Here is a 19,825-nt window from a genome sequence, read left to right on the forward strand (position 1 = left end):
CGCTAAGGTTATTTATCGTACCTAACTAGAAATGTTTTTAGGCGAATATGGAAGGAAATGCGATTTCATTTTAGTTTCCGCTCTCTATTTTAAACTAGAGGAGTTGTTACTTATTACTATATTGTGTTTGTATTTGTCTAAATACACTTATTTCCATTGAGTTTAGCTTAATGTATTTAATTGTTTTTAAAATAAATCAAAAAAGTTAAACCAAATAAGGATATTAAGATAAGAGCATCGACAGATAATTGTGGGCTATCTGTAAGGGAGTTTGCCAATCAGTAGCTATTGTTTACTTCAGTTTATTTTTTACCAAATCAGAATTTTTTATTTATTGATTTTTACTTATTGCAATTGATTTCTATAAGATATAACTATATTTTACCGACCGCTTATATCATGTAAATGAAGATAATGGACAAAAATTTACTCTTATGGAATAATATTATATTAAAGGAAACACATGACCTTAAAATAATGCTCATTGGTTTGCATGCTTGATCATTATAATCACATAAACATTTCACTAGCTCCGTATAAACTTATAATTAGTCATTTAGCACCAAAAGACTACTAATCCATGAATTTCTGACCACAGTTTCTGACTCCCTAATCCCAGACTCTAACCTCAAATCTCAATTGCTTTTATATTCATTAAATCTAATTCACTAAAGAGCTACAAGTATTTGAAAAGTTTTTATTTGCTTAAAAGTTAATGTGTAACAATATTTAACATGTTTGCCATGGAGTTACTCTATTGCAATAAACACCACTACAAGGCTACAACACAATTAATTTTTCCTAATATACCATGATATAAGTAATAGGAATTAGGGCTTGTTCTCATTGACTGAACTGAACTTATTATTAGTGATTTTTAACTACGGATTAGTGATCTTTGATTATTTATTATTATATATATGTGTATATACAAATATACATATTAAAATATTTAAGAAAAATATACTATATAATTAAAACATTTATGGAAAATATATTAAAAACATGAAACCCCAAAACATTTTAAAAACATATACTATTTAATTAAAAAATAAAATATTATTATGACAAAAGAATACAAAACACTTTGTAAAAAATTATCACAATTTAAAAAAAAAAAAAAAAGCTGGAACGAAATTAAACAGAGCCAACCCCCTCCCCCAACTGTATACCACTCTCTTTATTATTCTAATTAATACAATGTTATTATTAATTATTATTACTAATTTATTATTATTATTATTATTATTATTATTATTATTATTATTATTATTATTATTATTGTCGTTGTTGTAATAAGAGTTTAAAAGAATGAAATTTGGCTTTATATCATTAGCAATATCATTAGACATAAACTGAACTAAACTGAAGTGAACTGATTAGAGCTGAACTGAACTGAACTGAAAATAAACGTATGAGAACAGGCCCTTAGTAAACAACATTTGACATGTCATACAAGAAGAGTTATACCCAACAAGCTTGGAAAATAACTTCACATACTCTAAGTAATCAAAGGCAAATTTTTATTTTGTTTATACAAAAAATTTGTGGATGGATATATAGAGAGGAGAAATCAAAAAATGACATGATACCTTTTGTACCAATTAAGTAGTCCTTATGTCCTTTTCAATTTTATGAAATTTCCAAATGATAGTCATTTAAATGTACATTGTTTTTTTTTTTTTTTTTTTTTTTTTTTTCCCTAAAATAGGGGGCAATCTCGGTTGTAAATGTATAATAAATATGTTGCATCCACTAATGTTATAATGTTGCCAAAAAATAAAAAATGTTATAATAAGATTAGCATTCTAAAGTGGAAACAAACCAAAAAAAAAAAGCTACATTCAACAATAGAACATATAACTTAGTAATTGCCAAAGACATGTGTGTAAACGGTAAACCACAACACATGCGTCCCATGCTAACAAACGTGCTGAAAGAACATTCATATTTTGTTCTTCCTTGATCCTTCATTTCTTTAATTCCACAAATTCACTTTCTCCATTTTCAATTGTTTTAACTATCTTCATCTTTAGGGTTCAATATCTGATCATTCATCAACCTTTCGCGATTTCAATGTTCAGTCCTCACATCTGGCTAAGCAGAAATATGAGTAATGCAGTTGACAACCACAACTATAGTCTATACTCTAATGATACTAGGTTGATATGGGCTAAATTAGCAAGTAATGTTTGTCATAAAAATGATTTGATGGGTTGGTTCACTACTTACTGAAATGTGTTATTAATTCAAAAATGTACCTTCCCCTTATAATAACCATAAGTGACGGTCCACCATAACCTTAAGTTTGATTGGGCCACCCACATACAATTGCATCTATCCAACATACATCATGCGAGCCCACATGCAATTCTTTTCAGAGTGACGACTCGAATAAAAAACCATTGCAATTAATGATCGAAACATGGTGGGCCCTACTTCTAAGGCCCAATTGTTCCCTTCTTACCTGCTTTTATTTAAACTTCTACTACGGCCGCCTCCCCCCCCCCCCCCCTCCCTTGAATTTCTTCCAAATTTCCAAACTCGAAAAATATGAAAATATCAATCTTAAAATATAAAATAATAAATAATGATAGTAGTGTTCTTGAATTTTGGCCCCACTTTTCATTTTTCACATACCCAACATGTCTATTAAAGCACAAACATATCGTATTCATACTTTTCATGTATCATCATCAACTTGAATGATGATTCGAGCCTTTCAAATCAATTAGTCCCATGATAGCTTAGAATAGTATCCCATGAGTATCAACGAGTTAGAATTTAGTTTTGTTGTCTTATTTATTTTTCTCTAATCTTTTTGCTAAACATTCTCGTGGAGTGATGAATGTATCTTTAACGAGATAATTCTATATTCACATAAAATATGCATCTGTTAAAAAATTAAATTATGTTTAAAGAGTACACAGTTTTCAGAATTTCAAGAAATAAAAGTAATAACAAAACAATAAAATAATATTTACGTAGGGTATGTATTATATTAGGGTTAGAAAGCATCGTCACTTGTTTACTTTATAAGTATATATATGAAGAGCTAGATATGCTTTTAAGTTTTTGGAGACTATGGAAGTCTTTGGAGATCTATCATGTGTTTTTACTAAATAACTTTAAATGTGCGTAAGAAAATTTAAAATGTAATTCTCCTCTAAATTTGGGCAATTTTTCAAGGTCGGTTGGATGGAGCTCCATGTGAGTATGATGCATGGGTCAACGGGTGTGACTCATCACAAGTGATCGAGAATGATACATATTCAATTAAGTGAGCGTTTTAACTTTGCAAGCTAGATTTCCTATATATATAACATGTATCTATTCCATAAAGTATATAATGATAAGATATATTCTATGTTATGTTGGTTAAGTTATTATTATTATTATTAATTTTTTTTTTAAACAATATCCATACAAGTTATTAATTATATTCATATATGGAGCTGAGTAAAAATGAACAAAATATATATGTGTTCCTATTATACTCTGTTTGATTTTAAAAATTAAAACTGCACGTTCACACACTTAACAACTTCTCACTCTATCCGTACAATGCATAGAGGAGGAAAATAAATAATTGAGACCCATGATATATCAATGTGCATGCCACAAATCAGTGACAAACTATACACAATTCCTTCCACTTGAATATAATTGACATATTCTTGCAGCTCAAGTATAGGGCGAATTGAGATAATTAAGAATATTTGAGACACATGTATTTATTGTAAGTTTTCAATGTCCGATTCATTTTTATGACTCAACCAACTTCTCAATAATACATTATATATTAATTATATTATTCACAAAGAACATTTTTTTTTCATCATCTAAACACATACTATGTTACTACTTCAATAAATAAAAAAAAAAAAAAGAAAAAAAAGGAAAGAAAAGAAGACATAATATATATTTGCTAGAAAATTCCTTCTCCTGACTTTTCAATCTCAATATTACTCTATTTTAATTATATAATAGATTGGTTTAAAACGAACTAAGATAATCAAGTGGCTGACTTGATTGAAACACAGTAGTGCAATAAATCAATTCAAAATTAAATACATAATATTTAGAGATACTAATGATTAATTAAAATTTTACTTGGGCAAGCATATAAAGTTGATTAAAGTGTTATCTTCAAAGGCAATGCAAGGTACTTATAACATATATCAAGGTTTTACATGTGGTTAAAAGGACCATAGTTATTCTTTGAAAAGACAGTAGTTAATCAAGCTTTTGGCTCGAATACTTCTAAAAAGCAAAAGAACATACATATTCATTATACAACATTAAAATATAAACAGCTTTTATTATGGATACTTTTTCATGTACTTTTTACATCATACAATTATTACAAGTATATAATATAGGTTGTGAAAAGCCTAATTAAGCAAGATCCGGGAATACTAATTATGACTCAATCATATAATCATACCTCTCCCTTCAAAAAAAGGTGTCAAAAAAAAAAAAAAAAACCTATCTAATGCATGAATTGAAATAATACTACTATATTGTGTATATCATCAGCTATTACTAAGCTAATTATATACAATATCTATAATCCTAAAAACCTAAAAAGACTGCAGCATTTCTGTAATGCTGTTCTTTTTGTGCTCTATCCACAATATGCTATTGCTAGCTTAGCTAGCCACCAGCTCTAAACTCTCCTTTCTTCCAAGCATATTCCTTGTATTTCTCCATGAAATTTGGAGAAAATAATTAATATAAATGTCGCCTTTGATTTGATATTAGAACATGGATCTCTTTTTAATTGTGAATTGGAGGTTTTTTCTTTGCTGAGGAGTAATCCATTACCGTCATGTCCATTGCATTCTCATATTCCGGAGGAGCAATCTCCTGGTGCTTATCAAGAGCATACGCCGTTGATGGATAATTATGATGAATCGAGGATGATGTTAATGTTTGAGCTTTGTCATTCCTTTTGGTGTTCATCCTTTTGCCTTCGTTGTCCAAATTCTGTAAATTAATTAATGGACCGTGATTAAAATCTTTTCATTCTAAATTAAATAACACTCTTATTAGCCTTTTGATTCATCAATCTTGTTTTTAACATTCTTAAATTTTAAACCTAATATTATATTATCATATGTCATATATGTAAAATTTATAGTGCATGCAGTGTGTGTACCATGTCAATGGTGCAACAAAATTAAATAAAGGAGGATTTTTTTTTTTTAATTGGCTAATCAAACTTAATTAGTGGGGTGCATAAATGTACTTGATGTGTTAAGATTTAGTACCAACCTCTTGGATGGGTTTAGCAGAGGAAGTTGGGATGGTGGTTGAGGTAATTAATTTTCTATAATTTCCTGCAAAAATAGATAAAACAAACCCATATAAACATAGAGGATCAATTAAGTAACACTTAAAACTTACTCAAAACTTAAGCGTAATCAATGTTTTAAAAAGATGCTACTACTACTTCAAGACTTCCTTGAAGACAAGTAGGAGTTACATGTAATGTCATGGGCTAGCTAGTTACCTCTAAAAAAATAAAAAATAAAAACCTGATCTTAATCCAAGAATTTGCCTAAAATTAATATAATGACCTATAAGATGAAAATAATAAGCTTCTTTTTTTTGGCAAAAATAAAAGCAATGATGATATATGAGGTATAGCTAATATAACTATAATCTAATGGTGCCTAGGGCGATGTCTGTAAGGTCCACGGTAATCTTCATAATTCCATGGAAACCAGTGACGATTATTATGATGATTATGATAATCATGATGATGATGATGATGGTGGTGATATTCATTAGACTCCTTGATGACTCTTCTCTTCAAAGTACCTTTTGATGAACAATGATCTTCGTCATCTTTACATTTAACTTCGGTTGATAACTCCTTTTTATCAACAATAATATTATTCTGATCATCATCTAATCTCTTCTTAGTATTTTCATTTTCCTGCAAAATAAGTAGATGTATTGTTTAGATACATACTAATCATATAAAAGAAGTTTGAAGATAACAAAATTAAGGTTCATGTGGTGCTTTAGAAATTCTAAGTAATACAAGAAGGATCAAGAAATACATACATGGACACGCACCAAGTTGGTAGGTTGAGAAGTAGCCGATTTCATGGCAAATTTACCAAGGCGGACACCTATAGAAAATTACAACAATTATACTCGGAATCATTACTCATGAAATTTTTGTAACCAAAAAAACGCGGAATAATAAACAATGATAATATAGCTTGGAATCATATCGTAGAGTGTACATACCATAAGCTCCACATAGTAGAAGATGTAAGGCCACAAGAAATACCAACAATAAAGTAGGCCTCATGATTTCAACTATATATTAAGGAGATAGTATAGCTACCTAGCTAGATAGTATATTATGTATATGATAATTTGAGGATGTATATATTGTTAGTATAGCTTAGTGTATAAACAAACAAGAAGATATATAATCTACAAGTATATCTTACACTTGATCTCTCTTTATATATCTCTCTATATATGGTTCGAGAGAAATGGGGATATGAAGGTTGTTGAGTAAACAAGACTTTGATAAGAGTGGCTTATAACTTAATAAAATACTAATAAGAGAAAAGCCTACTTACTTAAATAAGAGATCGGAGGGTCCACCTTTGTTTTGTCAACATAGACATGGCAAATGGGGCTGTTTTTTTGTTCACTTCCCCTTCCTTTTCATCTTTCCTTTTCTTTTCTTTTTTTGTTTTCTTTTGTTATGTGTTTTTTCCTTGTATTAATTAACTATTAAGGCCTTAAGGGTATTGCTAAGCTAGCTCTCTTATTTCTCGTTATCTCTTATCTGCCTGTCTGCTCACACCGCCACATTTAGACCCTATGTATTGTACGGGATGTCTTACCGGCATGATAATTAATTTAGCTAGTTCAAATCTTGAGCATGTGAACATACCAGTCTTAGTCCTTTATCTACGTACGTAGGCCAAGACAATCACCTTTGCTCACTTAATGGCAAAACCACTGCTTGTTAAATGAAAGGTTCATTTGTGTATAATTGTTTTTATTTCTTGTATATTGCCGCGCCCTACCTTCACACTATAATAATAAAACATTATGGATACTCATAAATACACGTTGCTTTCAATTTGTGACAATTATACATCAAGGCCGGCCACAACTATTATTATCGACTACTATGATCAAAATATAGCATGAGGGCGTATAAAAATGTATAATTGAGCTATTAAAAGATTGATAATTAAAGGCAAGCTAAAGGCACAATTCAATAAGCTACGCATTGATATATATGAGGGGAAAAAATAAGTAAATATTATATCCATTATGTATTCATCTAATTATCTTTCAGGTTCTTTATTTTAACTTGTGTATTCCATTTTATTTATTGAAAAAAATTTAATGAATCAGCAGCCAGAGAAAAGAGAGAAGGGTTTATGGCCTTATGGGGGACACTTGAAGTGACCTAGTTGCCTAATTTGTGGGCATGAACTAAAATTGTCTAATGAATAAACCAAATTGTGTTCTAACTTTTTATTTATATTTATTTATTTATAGTAAAAAGACCAATTTGTATCAGTCCCTATTAGTATTTAAACCATGAGGCCGGAATGCCGGATTGAGGAGGGATGGTGTGTTATGGTGGTGTAATATATATATGCATATTGAATTAGTGATGCATGTCATTCTTAATTAGTGTGTTTAACTTAAAACAATGTTTTCTTATTGATATAGATTTATTTTAAGTCACCTTAACTTGTCAGTCATCTATCATGGAATAAAATCATATGGGATGTCATAATATTTAGAATTTAGACATATAATTACCTCTAACAATCTTAAAATCAGAGGCGTGTGTGTCTCAATATATGATAAAATAAAATCCGACTTTAATTTTGAACATAATAAAATAAAATAAAAAAAATCTAGATTTGAGAAGAGGTATATCAGAGATGAACCAACTTTATTGAAGGTCTTGTCGAATGATAAAAATGATCAAGTGCATAATCTGTAGCATGCGATAGGACTATGTGGAGTTAAGCTTTGCGTAGTATTCCCTCTATCCCTTTTTTTCACTATAAACTCGCTTTTTAGGTCAAATGACGTAAAAAAAAGAGGAAACCCAGATGATCTATGGATGAGAAGGTCCACAACTAGTTAGGTAACATGGGTTGGGATATTAGAAAATAGACTAATTTGGATGGGGCAAACTATGTTTTTTCATGCTTCCACGTTTCCTTTATCCCTTCGTCAACTTTGCTACATGCAAACCATATGACTAGTCTTTCTGATGACCTTGTTTTGGCTTTAATCCTTCATATATACGATGCTGTCCTTTAAATTTTAAGTGTGAACACATATTAATGCAAGTGTTGCATACATTGAGCTTAAAATTTATATGATACACCGAAAAATTCCAAGTGATAATACTCCATTTATACCGGACGTATCTATATGTTATGTGACACACATCACAAATTAAATTTGTAAGTATGTTTTGTCTCTTCTGTTATTAAGTTATTAACCATAATTTAAAGCTAAGTCATCAGTTAAAAGTCTAATCAATGGGGTTGATGCCCCCCACCATAGAACCGTTATATCACCCCTATCAATTTTGTGGGTAAAAATTTACGTACTCTATAAATATGCCAAGTAGTAATATGTGATTGACATGTACTGTTTAATGTAATGTACATCCTTCCGGGACAATCAACAACCACCTTACCTATTCCAACCATAAATCATGAATCTTCAAAATATTATACATATGGCTATTAAAACCATACATGTTGTCAATTAATATCCAACCCTACCGAATATTTGTTATCAATTGAGTAAATTGATTAGACTATACTTGCCATCGTTTTTACCCTTTTTTTTTTCAATATTTAATTAAATGAATTTATCAGTAGAGGTTGAAGATTATATTTATCCAGCCTAAAAACTAAAATTGCCTCATTTTCCTTATTGATATGAGGTAGTTGATGAAATACAAAATATATAGAACACTCCGTTGTTGGTAATTTGGGAGGTTTAATTTGGTATGCACTTTATTATGTCAATAATTTTTCCAAATATTTAATTTTTTGTTACTGATTTCATTACAAAATTAATATTCTACTTGTATATATAGTACAATATATGTGGTGCAACTAATTAACTATATCATAATATTTTGTATTTAGGTTAAAAAATCTACATGTATAAAATTGCAAAATATATACGACGTATAACCCATTGAAAGAGCAAGCTAAGCCCACACATCTGGATTAATACAAGGGCAAATATACATGAATTTATGTAAATGTGTCTAGTATTGACAAAACATTGGCACTTGAAGAAAAGGGTGTGTGTTCCTACGATCGAGTTTAATTAAACTCTTAATAAAATAGGATTCCACATTGTCTTCCACTTTCGCTTGTTACTTAGTTCCCTTGACAAACAAATTATTAGGGTTGTCTTGTTCTCTTGTTATAGGTGGAAAATAAGTATATCATTTTACATATTTTTAATAAATGGACCCACTATACTTTGCCTAAGCTAAGCAAAATTAAAGATGTCCAGGTTTCTCAAATTCCAGTTACTACTACTATGAAGCTCTTTAAATGAAAATTGTGGAATAAATAATTAATTTATTTACAACCACACCTTTGTACTTGAAGGCTGAAGCAAAAAGTTTAGGCACTTCAATGATTTGTACACGAGTGGTGGGCAATTTTATTAAAGTGCTTGTATTAAAAGGAGCATTGTTTCAAATATATATACTTCCTCCATTTCTTAATTTGTCGTTTCATAAGTAACTTTATTTAATTATTTAATATTAATGATAATGTGTATGGTGAGACACATTCAAATAAGAAATAGCAGAATATAAGGTATGCAATACGTACTCAGTAGATATCTAGACGATATATATGCCAATTGCCTAGTATAGCATATCGTATTCCATCGATCTGCTTGTAACACCTCCCATACACAATCGGTATAGGTAGACTTACTATAATATGTATTGGACATCGTAAGATGGTCGAGAAGAGCCAATTAGCTAGCCAATAGAGTGGGTTAGTAATAGTATGTCCAGCTCAAAGAGGTCCCTTGTGTCACAAAGTGTAAGATATGTTCATGGCTTGGTGTAAACAGAGGAGTTAATTGTGTCCCAACAGTTCCCAACCAAACAGGAAAACTCCATAATTCCACATAATCCATGTTGCTAGAAGGTCGTACTAAATATATACTACATGACTTCCAATTGCATGAATTATAATCACACATTAATTTCTGGCAAATCTTTGGCTTCCCCCACAAGATCATTGTCCTCACTAGATTTGTTTAACTTTTCACTAACTTTTATATATAGCTGGTCACACGTCTACCATGAAGTTATTTTATTAGTGTTGTAAGGGCTAGTAATATACTTCTTTTCTTTTTTCGCTTGCATTTTCAACTCTAGCTTTTCAATTCCATAACAATTGTTCATAAAATTAGACCTTGTTCTCTTTACCTTAGAAAAATACTATTCGATAAAAATAATTTCAATTTAGTAAAAATCAGTAATTTTAAAAAAATAAATATTTTTTTTTGAAGCATTTTAAAAAACAAATATAATAGAGAACATGTCAAATACGGGTCTGGGTCACATCCATCACGGGAGAAAAACGCTCACATGTGGGTTGTTCATGGGCTCAACACTCCCCTTCACATGTGAGCTGTCCATAATTTTGGCCCAATATACTTTAGCCATAAAAGTCCTAATCATGAGATCGTGAACCTGACTCTGATACCATGTCAAATACGGGTCTAAGCTGCACCCATCACGGGAGAGTGCAAGTCGACGCGACCAGTTTACAAGACCTAGGAGGTTCTACCTCAAAACCATATGCATGACAATGAGGGGAGTAGCCCCTTAGTATTATATAGTGGTGGTAATTCTTGAATTCTTTCAATGTGGGATTTCATTACCACTACACTCACTCTTTAGTCTTTTTAGTGTGGTACAAGAAACACTCACATGTGGGTTGTTAATGGGCTCAACAGACCATATTAGTAAAAATAAGTTTTATTGAGTAAAATTAATTTCAATTCAATAAAAACGATTTAAGTTTAATAAAGTTATTTTCAATTTAATAAAAATAATTTAATTTAATAAAATCATTCTCAGTTCTGTAAAATTTTTTACTTTTGCACAAATAAAGTGAGGAGAATGAACAGGGCTCTTATTCATGTTCGGCCATAAACGCTAGAGCTTTTTCATTACTCTTTAGATTGGCTCTTACTCTTACAAAATTTTGTAAATACATTTCTATGTAATGTCATGCTTGCAAATGTCTTACGTATGGATATCTTCTCTTGCAACAACCCGTAACTCTAATTATTAATGTATTTCAATTTATTTTGAATAATTGATAAGATGTTAGATTATAAATTTATAAAGTATGTATAGTACAACAGTATATAATAATTGCTTCTCATATTACCACAAAAAAAAAAAAAAAAAAAAAAAAAAAAAAAAAAAAGTTAATATGTGATGTGACCAGCCAAAAACAGTGAAGAAGAAACCAAGAAACTTAGCATGTAATAATAATGACCCAAAGCTTATAGTCAATATGTAAGCAATAAGCATGCATTGCATGAAATAAAAATAAAAATAAAAATGAATGGAGTATATAGATCGAAAAACATTAGTCAAATCAATCCTTAAGGATAACCTACCTATTAGCCTTTGAACAACTATTGATTTTGATTGTTGGAAAATCAAATAACCCGACCTTCAACTAGTTTTGGAAAGGAAGATTAAGACCCTCAATGAAGTATGCCCTGGCCTACAAGTTCAACAAAACCATTTCAATGGTAACATCGACAAGCTAGTGTATGTGTGAACAATGATGGATCGATCATGATAATATGATATTTAGTTATAGACATTGAGATTCCTCTCAATGCTTAAGCTTAATAATTGGCTAACCATGCGATAGATTTTATGGCTAATTTACGGCATAACCATCATCATTAACTAAATTTTCATACTAGTATCTATGATATATGTATATGATTTATTATAATATAATTAATGTTTATTCTTATACTATTGTATAAACTATCAAAGACAAGTAAGCTTTTTATTTTTAAGAGAAAAGATTTGATGTTCACTAAATTGTGAATTCAATTGAAGAACAAACCCAGAAAAATATAGAGAAGAAGAAAAAATCTTATATTTCTGTTAATTGATAAAATCAGAGTGAAATCAATCAATTACAGAAGTTAGGGAGCTAATGTATTTATAGAAGAATACATGCTCAAGAATAACAGAAGAAGCTACTAGAAAACTATTACAAAATAGAAGAACTAATTCTGTTATGGCATAACAGAATTCTGTTATTGCCTGAATGCTGACATGGACAGCTCACACAGATTGCTGAGGTGTATCATATAGGGACTGCTGACTTGTCCAGTTCTTCAATACCAGTAGTTGTATCTTCTTCATGCAATAGGCAGGCAATCAATGCAGAAATCATCTTGCTCTTGTCAATACTTGAAGCAGTCTTGCCTTGATCACTATATACACCAATACCCTCCCTCAAGCTAGAGTATGATTGAAGATCAAGCATTCCTAGCTTGGACATAAGATTCTGTTGCTGAGAAGTAGAGAGTATCTTTGTCAGAATATCAGCCAACTGCTCATTGGTAGGAACATATACCAATTCAATGAGACCTTCCATGACCTTCTCTCTTGTAAATTGACAATCCAACTCTATGTGTTTAGTCCGTTCATGATGGACTAGATTTTTGCCAATATGAATAGTAGATTGATTGTCACACCTTAATTGAACGGGCTTTAGATGTTTAACACCCAATTCAAGCAATAACCAGACCAGCCAAGTGATTTCAGAAGAAGCAGCTGCAAGAGCTCTATACTCAGCTTCAGAGGAAGACTTTGAGATTATTACTTGCTTCTTCGATTTCCAAGAAATTGGACTCTGCCCTAACATCATGATATAACCAGTAACAGATCTTCTGGTGACAGGACAGGCAGCCCAATCAGAATCTGAGTAACCTTGCAAAACAAGCTGATCTGCAGGTTGAATGAAAATTCCCTAACCAATGGAATGTGCTACATATCTCACCAAATGATGAAAGGCCTTGTAATGAGAAACTCTGGGATAGTGTAAAAACTGACTCAAAGTCTGAACTGAATAGGATATGTCAGGCCTTGTATGAGTTAAAAAATTTAACTTGCCAACCAAGCACCTGTATTGAACAGGATAAGTAAATGCTTCATTCTCATCATCATGTAACTTCAATGTAAAGGGCAAAGGATTCCTGGCTACCCTTGAAAGATCCATACCACTATCAGCAAGAAATTCCTTTGTGAACTTCCTCTAAGTCATAACAACCCCATCACCAAGTCTGACAACTTCAATATCAAGAAAGTAGTTGAGCTCACCTAAATCTTTAATGCTGAACTTGAGATGTAAATGAGCTTTGAGAGACTTAATTGAGGAAGGATCAGGGCCTGTAATTAAAATATCATCAACATAAACTGCAATGATGGTTTTTGAACTTTGATAGTCTTGAATGAAGAGAGAACAATCATTTTTAGACTGAACATATCCAAGAGAGATCAACTCAGCTGTGAGTTTGGCAAACCACTATCTGCTGGCCTGTTTAAGTCCATATAGGGACTTTTTCAGCAAACAAACCTTTCTGTCAGGATTTGGAACACCATCAGGAACTTTCATGTATATTTCTTCATTAAAATCCTCATGTAGAAATGCATTATTGATGTCCAACTAATGAATAGACCATTGATTGCTCACAACAATAGAAATTAGGCATCTAACAGTTGACATCTTCACAACTGGAGAGAAAGTTTCAGCATAATCAACACCATATATTTTTTGAGTGAAGCCCTTTGCAACTAATCTTGCCTTGAATCTCTCTATAGTGCCATCCTTTTTTAATTTCACCTTGAATACCCATTTTACAGCAGGTTGCTTTCTTCCCTTTAGGAAGATCAGTAAGAATCCAAGTGTTGTTTGTATTGAGGGTAGTAAGTTCTTTTTGCATTGCATCAACCTACCTTTGATTAAAAGAAGCTTCTAGATGTAATACCTCGTATTTTTATACGTATTTTAATTAAAATAACTATTTTGAGAAGTATTTAATTAAATTGAAATATTTTATTTAAAGTATTTTAATTATTTATTTTAATAAGTTTGGAAATATTTTGTAAAAGAAAAGTTTATTTAATTAATTATTTTATTTAAGTTGGGGTTTAATTTAGAAAAGTTTTATTTTAGTAAAGTTTTATTAGGGAAGGGATTAGGAAAGATTAAAAAAGGAAATTTTAGGGAGAAGGGTTTCTAGAGAAGGGGTATAAATATTCAACACTTGAGGCAAATCAAACTTTGCCCAGAGTGGAGAAAACCCAAGGTAACTTCTCTCCCTTTTCTCTTTATTTTTCTTTTTCTTTCCCTTTTTCCCCTTCCCCCTACCGCCGACCACCAGCAGCAACAGCCGCCGGCAGCAGGCGTGGTGGCTGCCGCTGCCTCCCCCTTTTTCGAACAAAAAAAAAAAATTAAAACTTTGTTTAAAAAAAAAAAAAAACTAGTTTAATCATTTAATTATTAATTATGAGTTTTGTGATTTGATTTTGATGTTTGATTATGAGTATTATGTAAATTAATTTTCAGATTTTATTTTTAATTAAAAAGCCCCAATTTTTGAAACCCTAGGTTCTTGAATTATTAATTATTGAAGGATTATGATATATAATGGTTTAAACCTTTGATTAAAGTGTTTTAAGGCTAAATTACAGCAAGTTTTCAGTAAAATATAATGCTGGAATTTTTGATAGCGCATTAAAAATCAAGTTTCTTTAAGGAATTTCAATTACCCATTAATTGGGATTAAAGTATGATGTTTTAAATATAATTTCAGCTTATTTTAATTAAATTATGAGGGGTTTTATAATAGTATATATTGCTGGAAATTTGTGTAGAGAGGATTTTAATACTCTTCTATGATTTTAAATTGTAGGAGATTTCGAAGTGAGTGATTTCTATTAATTGTGGCGATATTAAGATCGTATTCAAGGTACGTTCGCGTACTTAGCATAATTTTATTGATGTAGTACCATGCTAAATGTGTTTAATTGATTACAAGTAGTATCATGCTAGATTAGGAATGGAAATTATGATTTGAATGTTATTGGTGATTGAGTTATGAAGCATGAATTATTTGTGATGGATTAATGGATGGAAAATTATAGTTTGGAATATTGTTTATGAACCACATATTTATTTATGGCATGATAGAGAGCATGTTTAATTAAACTAAATGTTTAATTTGGTTTGGAATGTTAAAAGGGAATTTTATTATGGTTCATATAATTTTTATTGATGCTTTAAGAATGGGAAAGGAGCTATATAAGTGTCTATGTACACGAGGAATAACTTATATGTTGGTGCCTTAGTGCACTTAAGGTGTTTTTAACACCGAGGGATAGGATTTGTGGCGCTTTAAGCGTTTAAGGTGTCTTTGGCACCGAGGTAGAATTAAAAAGGGTTCAACATTAAATATTATATGGTTACTAATTATTCAAGAATTAAATTGGTATGTTTGATTGTTTGAATAATTATTGTTGATTAAATGATTATGGTTTGAGAGTCATCGCCAAGTTTAATAATATGTAAATAACGTAAAGTGAAAGAGATTACACACCAAAACTCTTGGAACGTATATACCTTGAGTATGAACATATGGGGGGGAGTTATGTGACTTTATATTTGATCATAACTTCTACTGGAGTACAGGATGCTGTACATTCCTTTTATTATTATTATGCGCAGGAATTCCGCCACTTAAGAGTGGTTATAGATGCTGGCACGGTTAGCTCCCGTGTCAGTTACCTCAATTTATTTGGGGGAGGTTAGTGGGAAACCCGTTCGATGCGTAATCAACGCTAAATAAATTATGTAGTTGTCTAGTGAGAAGTTTTGTTGAATGTTGTATGCTTGAAAAACAGGTGCAACAAGGTAAGTTGTGTGTTAGTAGGTAATTGTATGTTAGTGTGTTAATTACGCTTATGTACTCAGCTTTGCTGATTGTGTGTGTTTTGTGTGTTTGTTGGCCTTGTCTTTATCTTGGCCCTATGATGACCCATTTTTAATGGAGAGTAGTGGAAACAAGTAGAGAGAAACTTTTCAGGTGATGAAGCATATTCATGATGGGCATGAATAAAGAGTGAATCATGCTAGTTTTCATAAGTTTATGATGTGTTTAATGCTTTAATTATTTGTGATATTATTATTATGAATGACTAACGCAAAAGTTTTGAAGTTGGTTTGATTTTAATAAGGGCCTATAATGGTTCCAAGTTGTAAGTTGATTTTATTTTACTTCGTTTGACTTTGGTTTGACTTTACTTTCGTTGATTGACTTTTCAAGTTGACTTGTTTTGAATGGTTTTGAAATTAGTCTTCCGCTGTGTGTATTTGATAGTTGCCTTAGCCGTTTTCACGGTGGCGGTAATGTCTTAGATATTCCTATTTAAAGTTTTAAACAGGGCAAAACAGGTGTTTTAAAAGAAAGGAATTTCTAGGGTGTTACACTAGATAACTAGCAGGCTCAGTTATCTTAGAAGATTGACTAATCTGTTCTTTTTGAAGTGCTGGCAATTCATCAAATTTAACCACATTGCACCAATGAGGACTGTCTAAAGCAACACAAACATAATAAATCATCCATGCTGGCTTCTTATGAGGTTTATTAGATTGTCTGGCTGATACAGGAACCTCATCTGTAGGAACATAACTAGCAGGGATAGAATAGTAGGTACAGGACTAGCAGGAACAGAACCAAGACTATGTGTAGGGACAGAATGAGGAAAATTAGGGCTGTTTTGTGGAGGGTTTTTTTGTGGAGGTACAGGATCAGTTTGTGAGGTTTCAAGGCTATTTTGTGGAGTTTCAGGATCATTTTGTGGAGTTTCAAGGAAGGAAAAGACATCAGGGATCTCAAAATCAATAGTAGTATCAAAAACTGTTTCTACTGGAAGAAAAATGGGAGATGATTGTTTATGTTGTGATGCTGAGAGATGAAATGGAAGATATTTTTCATGGAAAACAACATCCTTTGAAATCACAACTTGAAAGGTTTCAAGGTTAAGCATCTTGTATCCTTTTTGATTAGGAGGAAAACCAATTAAGACACAAGGCACAGCTCTCACATCAAATTTGGATCTATTACTCTCTAGAGTAGACACATATCCCAAACAACCAAACACCTTCAAATTACTCAAATCAACTTTCTTACCATTCAACTTTTCAAAAGGGATCTCAAAATTAATGCTACTCAAAGGAATTCTATTAATCAAGTAAGTAGCTGTCAATAGTCATTCTCCCTAAAACCTTATAGGAACTCTAGACTGAAGAAATAAAGCTCTAGCAGTTTTTAAAAGATGTTTATACTTCCTTTCTACAACACCATTTTGTCGTGGTGTATCAACACAACTTTACTGATGCACAATCCCATTTGAACCATAAACTTGTAAGATTCTCCCCTCACAAAGTTCTTTTGCACTTTATTCTAATACTTTTCACATTGACCCCAAACTGAGCAAAAGCATACTGAACAAAACTCTCTAAAATACCAACTGAATCAGACTTATGTTTCATTAAGAATGTCCAAGTATTTCTTGAGTAATCATCAATAATTGTCAAGAAATATGTACAATTATCATGAGTTTTCACTCTACAAGGACCCCACACATCTATATGAATCAACTCAAAACATCTACTTGTCCTGCTACTACTCTTTGGCTAAGACTGTCTACATTGTTTTGCCTTTGGACAGATTTGACAAAACATGTCACAATTCTTATTACAAACATTAGGAAGAGTATTATTGACATAACGAAGCTTATTAAAAGGTAAATGGCCTAGTCTTAAGTGCCAAAGCTTGACATCTTCACTTAAAGAAACTAAGGCTTCACTTCCAGACTTGTTATTGCTAGTTCCTTGGTCTGTCACAGCATACAAACCAGAATCGGTTCTACCAAGAACCACTGAATCTCTCTGAGAGTGCTCCTGAATCATGCACTTATCATGTGTAAAAATGATATCACAGCACAATTTATGAGTGGAAATCAAGTTAAATTGAAAACCAGGTACATGTAGAACATTTTTTAGCAGAATACCAGATCCAATTCTCACATCTCCTATATGTTTGATTTCTGCCCTTTTTCCATCAATAATTGTTATTGTTTTATCTTGATTGTTATAAACAGAATAATTCTCAAACAAATCAAGACTAGAACAAATATGGTCTGTGGCACCACTATCAGTAATCCACTTAGCATTGAAACAAGTGACTAAGAAAGTACCTGCCACATTAGCTGAATGTTGTTCTTCTGAAGTTTTGATCAGTCCAAGAAACCGTTGATAATGTTCTGCAAAAATATGAGTCACATCAGCATCATCATCAAATTCTTCATCACCTTGCACTACAGCAGCAATCTTCTTCCCTTTGCTAAAATTTGGTGGATAACCATGAATTTTGAAACACTTGTCTATGGTATGACCACTCATCTTACAATGAGTACAAAAGAAAGGAGTATTGTTTCTCTTGTTGGACACCACAAACTTGCTGTTATTTGGACCAACCAACACCTTCTGCTTGTATTGTCTGTTATTGAAATGAGCACCTCTATGATCCAAAGCTGAAAAAGCCATAACCCTTTCTTCTGTTTGAACAGACATTTGCTGTTGCTTCTCATCTTGGATAAGAAGTCTATAAACCATAGAAATGCTGGGAAGAGGATTCATCATCAAAATGTTGGTCCTAACAGAAGTATGTTTGTTATTCAGCTTCATCAAAAGCTGTATCAACCTCTCCTCTTGTTGCATCTTCAAGAACTTCTGAGTTAAATTGCAAGTGCAACCACTGCAATTACATATTGGCAAAGGACTTGCACTGCTCAATTCATCCCAAATGACCTTCAATTTGGTGAAAAAATCTGCAATACTGCTATCACCTTGAGTAACTTCACCAAGATTCTGCTGTAAACCACAAAATTGATGTCCAGAATCACTGAATATCGATCTTCCAGATTTCTCTAGCAGTGGAGAGAAACAACACACTCTTAGCTAGAATTGTATCCAAAGATCTCAGCAAATAAGACATCATCATACTGTTGCATCGATCCCAAGCCTTGTAATCAGCACTAGTAAGACTTGGTTTAGGTAAAGAACCATCAATGAATCTAACCTTGTTCTTGATTGCAAGAGCCAAAACAATGCCTCTTTTCCATTCAGAATAACCTTCGCCATTAAATTTTTCCGAAACCAGAGGATTTGCAAGATTTTCACACGGATGTATGAAATATACACTCGAAGGATCTTGCATTTGATTAGTACTTGATGCCGAACTAGCCATTTCAATTCAAATATCAACAAAAACAAATGAAATTCTTCTTGAATTTCAAAATCAGAAACACCTTTAGGTGCAATAAAACCTCAACTTCTCCTCAAATTTGAAACAAAATTTGTGAAAAACGAAATCAGATTGAACTGAAATCGAAGAAAATTGCGGAAAAACAACAAATCGGTAGCTCGTAGGCTCTGATACCATATTGATGTTCACTAAATTATGAACTCAATTGAAGAACAAACCCAGAAAAATATAGAGAAGAAGAAGAAAGCTTATATTTCTATTAATTGATAAAATCAGAGTGAAATCAATCAATTACAGAATTTAGGGAGCTAATGTATTTATAGGAGAATACATGCTCAAGAATAACAAAAGAAGCTACTAGAAAACTATTACAAAATAGAAG

At 31.7% G+C, this 19,825-nt stretch overlaps 2 protein-coding genes across 2 annotated transcripts; both read right to left on the minus strand.

The window, feature by feature from the left end:
* Positions 1–4,291: 4,291 nt before the first annotated feature.
* Positions 4,292–6,583, minus strand: LOC145578431 (uncharacterized). Its single transcript, XM_081635749.1, has 5 exons — positions 6,265–6,583; positions 6,076–6,143; positions 5,827–5,944; positions 5,278–5,342; positions 4,292–4,989 (listed from the first exon to the last, which is right to left on the minus strand). The coding sequence occupies exons 1-5, from the start codon at positions 6,326–6,328 to the stop codon at positions 4,780–4,782; spliced, it is 525 nt and encodes a 174-aa protein (XP_081491875.1). The 5' UTR covers positions 6,329–6,583; the 3' UTR covers positions 4,292–4,779.
* Positions 6,584–12,413: 5,830 nt separating this feature from the next.
* LOC145579661 (uncharacterized) lies at positions 12,414–19,425 on the minus strand. The gene is made up of 7 exons (XM_081636897.1): positions 19,182–19,425; positions 17,880–19,105; positions 16,919–17,311; positions 16,602–16,832; positions 13,689–13,778; positions 13,230–13,367; positions 12,414–13,082 (listed from the first exon to the last, which is right to left on the minus strand). The coding sequence occupies exons 1-7, from the start codon at positions 19,423–19,425 to the stop codon at positions 12,414–12,416; spliced, it is 2,991 nt and encodes a 996-aa protein (XP_081493023.1).
* Positions 19,426–19,825: the final 400 nt, after the last annotated feature.

Source organism: Chenopodium album, chromosome 14, assembly GCF_948465745.1.
Source record: "Chenopodium album chromosome 14, dcCheAlbu1.1, whole genome shotgun sequence".
NCBI lineage: Eukaryota > Viridiplantae > Streptophyta > Magnoliopsida > Caryophyllales > Amaranthaceae > Chenopodium > Chenopodium album.

What these genes read in the sequence shown, in the direction of transcription:
- LOC145579661 (XM_081636897.1), bottom strand. Translation starts at nt 19,425, where the DNA reads ATGGCTAGTTCGGCATCAAGTACTAATCAAATGCAAGATCCTTCGAGT. An exon ending in CTGAGCCTGCTAGTTATCTA is followed by an intron (nt 13,779 to 16,601) that starts GTGTAACACCCT and finishes TCTATTCATTAG; the next exon opens with TTGGACATCAATAATGCATT. An exon ending in TTCCAAATCCTGACAGAAAG is followed by an intron (nt 13,368 to 13,688) that starts GTTTGTTTGCTG and finishes GTTATGACTTAG; the next exon opens with AGGAAGTTCACAAAGGAATT.
- LOC145578431 (XM_081635749.1), bottom strand. Translation starts at nt 6,328, where the DNA reads ATGAGGCCTACTTTATTGTTGGTATTTCTTGTGGCCTTACATCTTCTA. An exon ending in TCTACTATGTGGAGCTTATG is followed by an intron (nt 6,144 to 6,264) that starts GTATGTACACTC and finishes AATTTTCTATAG; the next exon opens with GTGTCCGCCTTGGTAAATTT. An exon ending in AGATCATTGTTCATCAAAAG is followed by an intron (nt 5,343 to 5,826) that starts GTACTTTGAAGA and finishes CTATTTTTGCAG; the next exon opens with GAAATTATAGAAAATTAATT.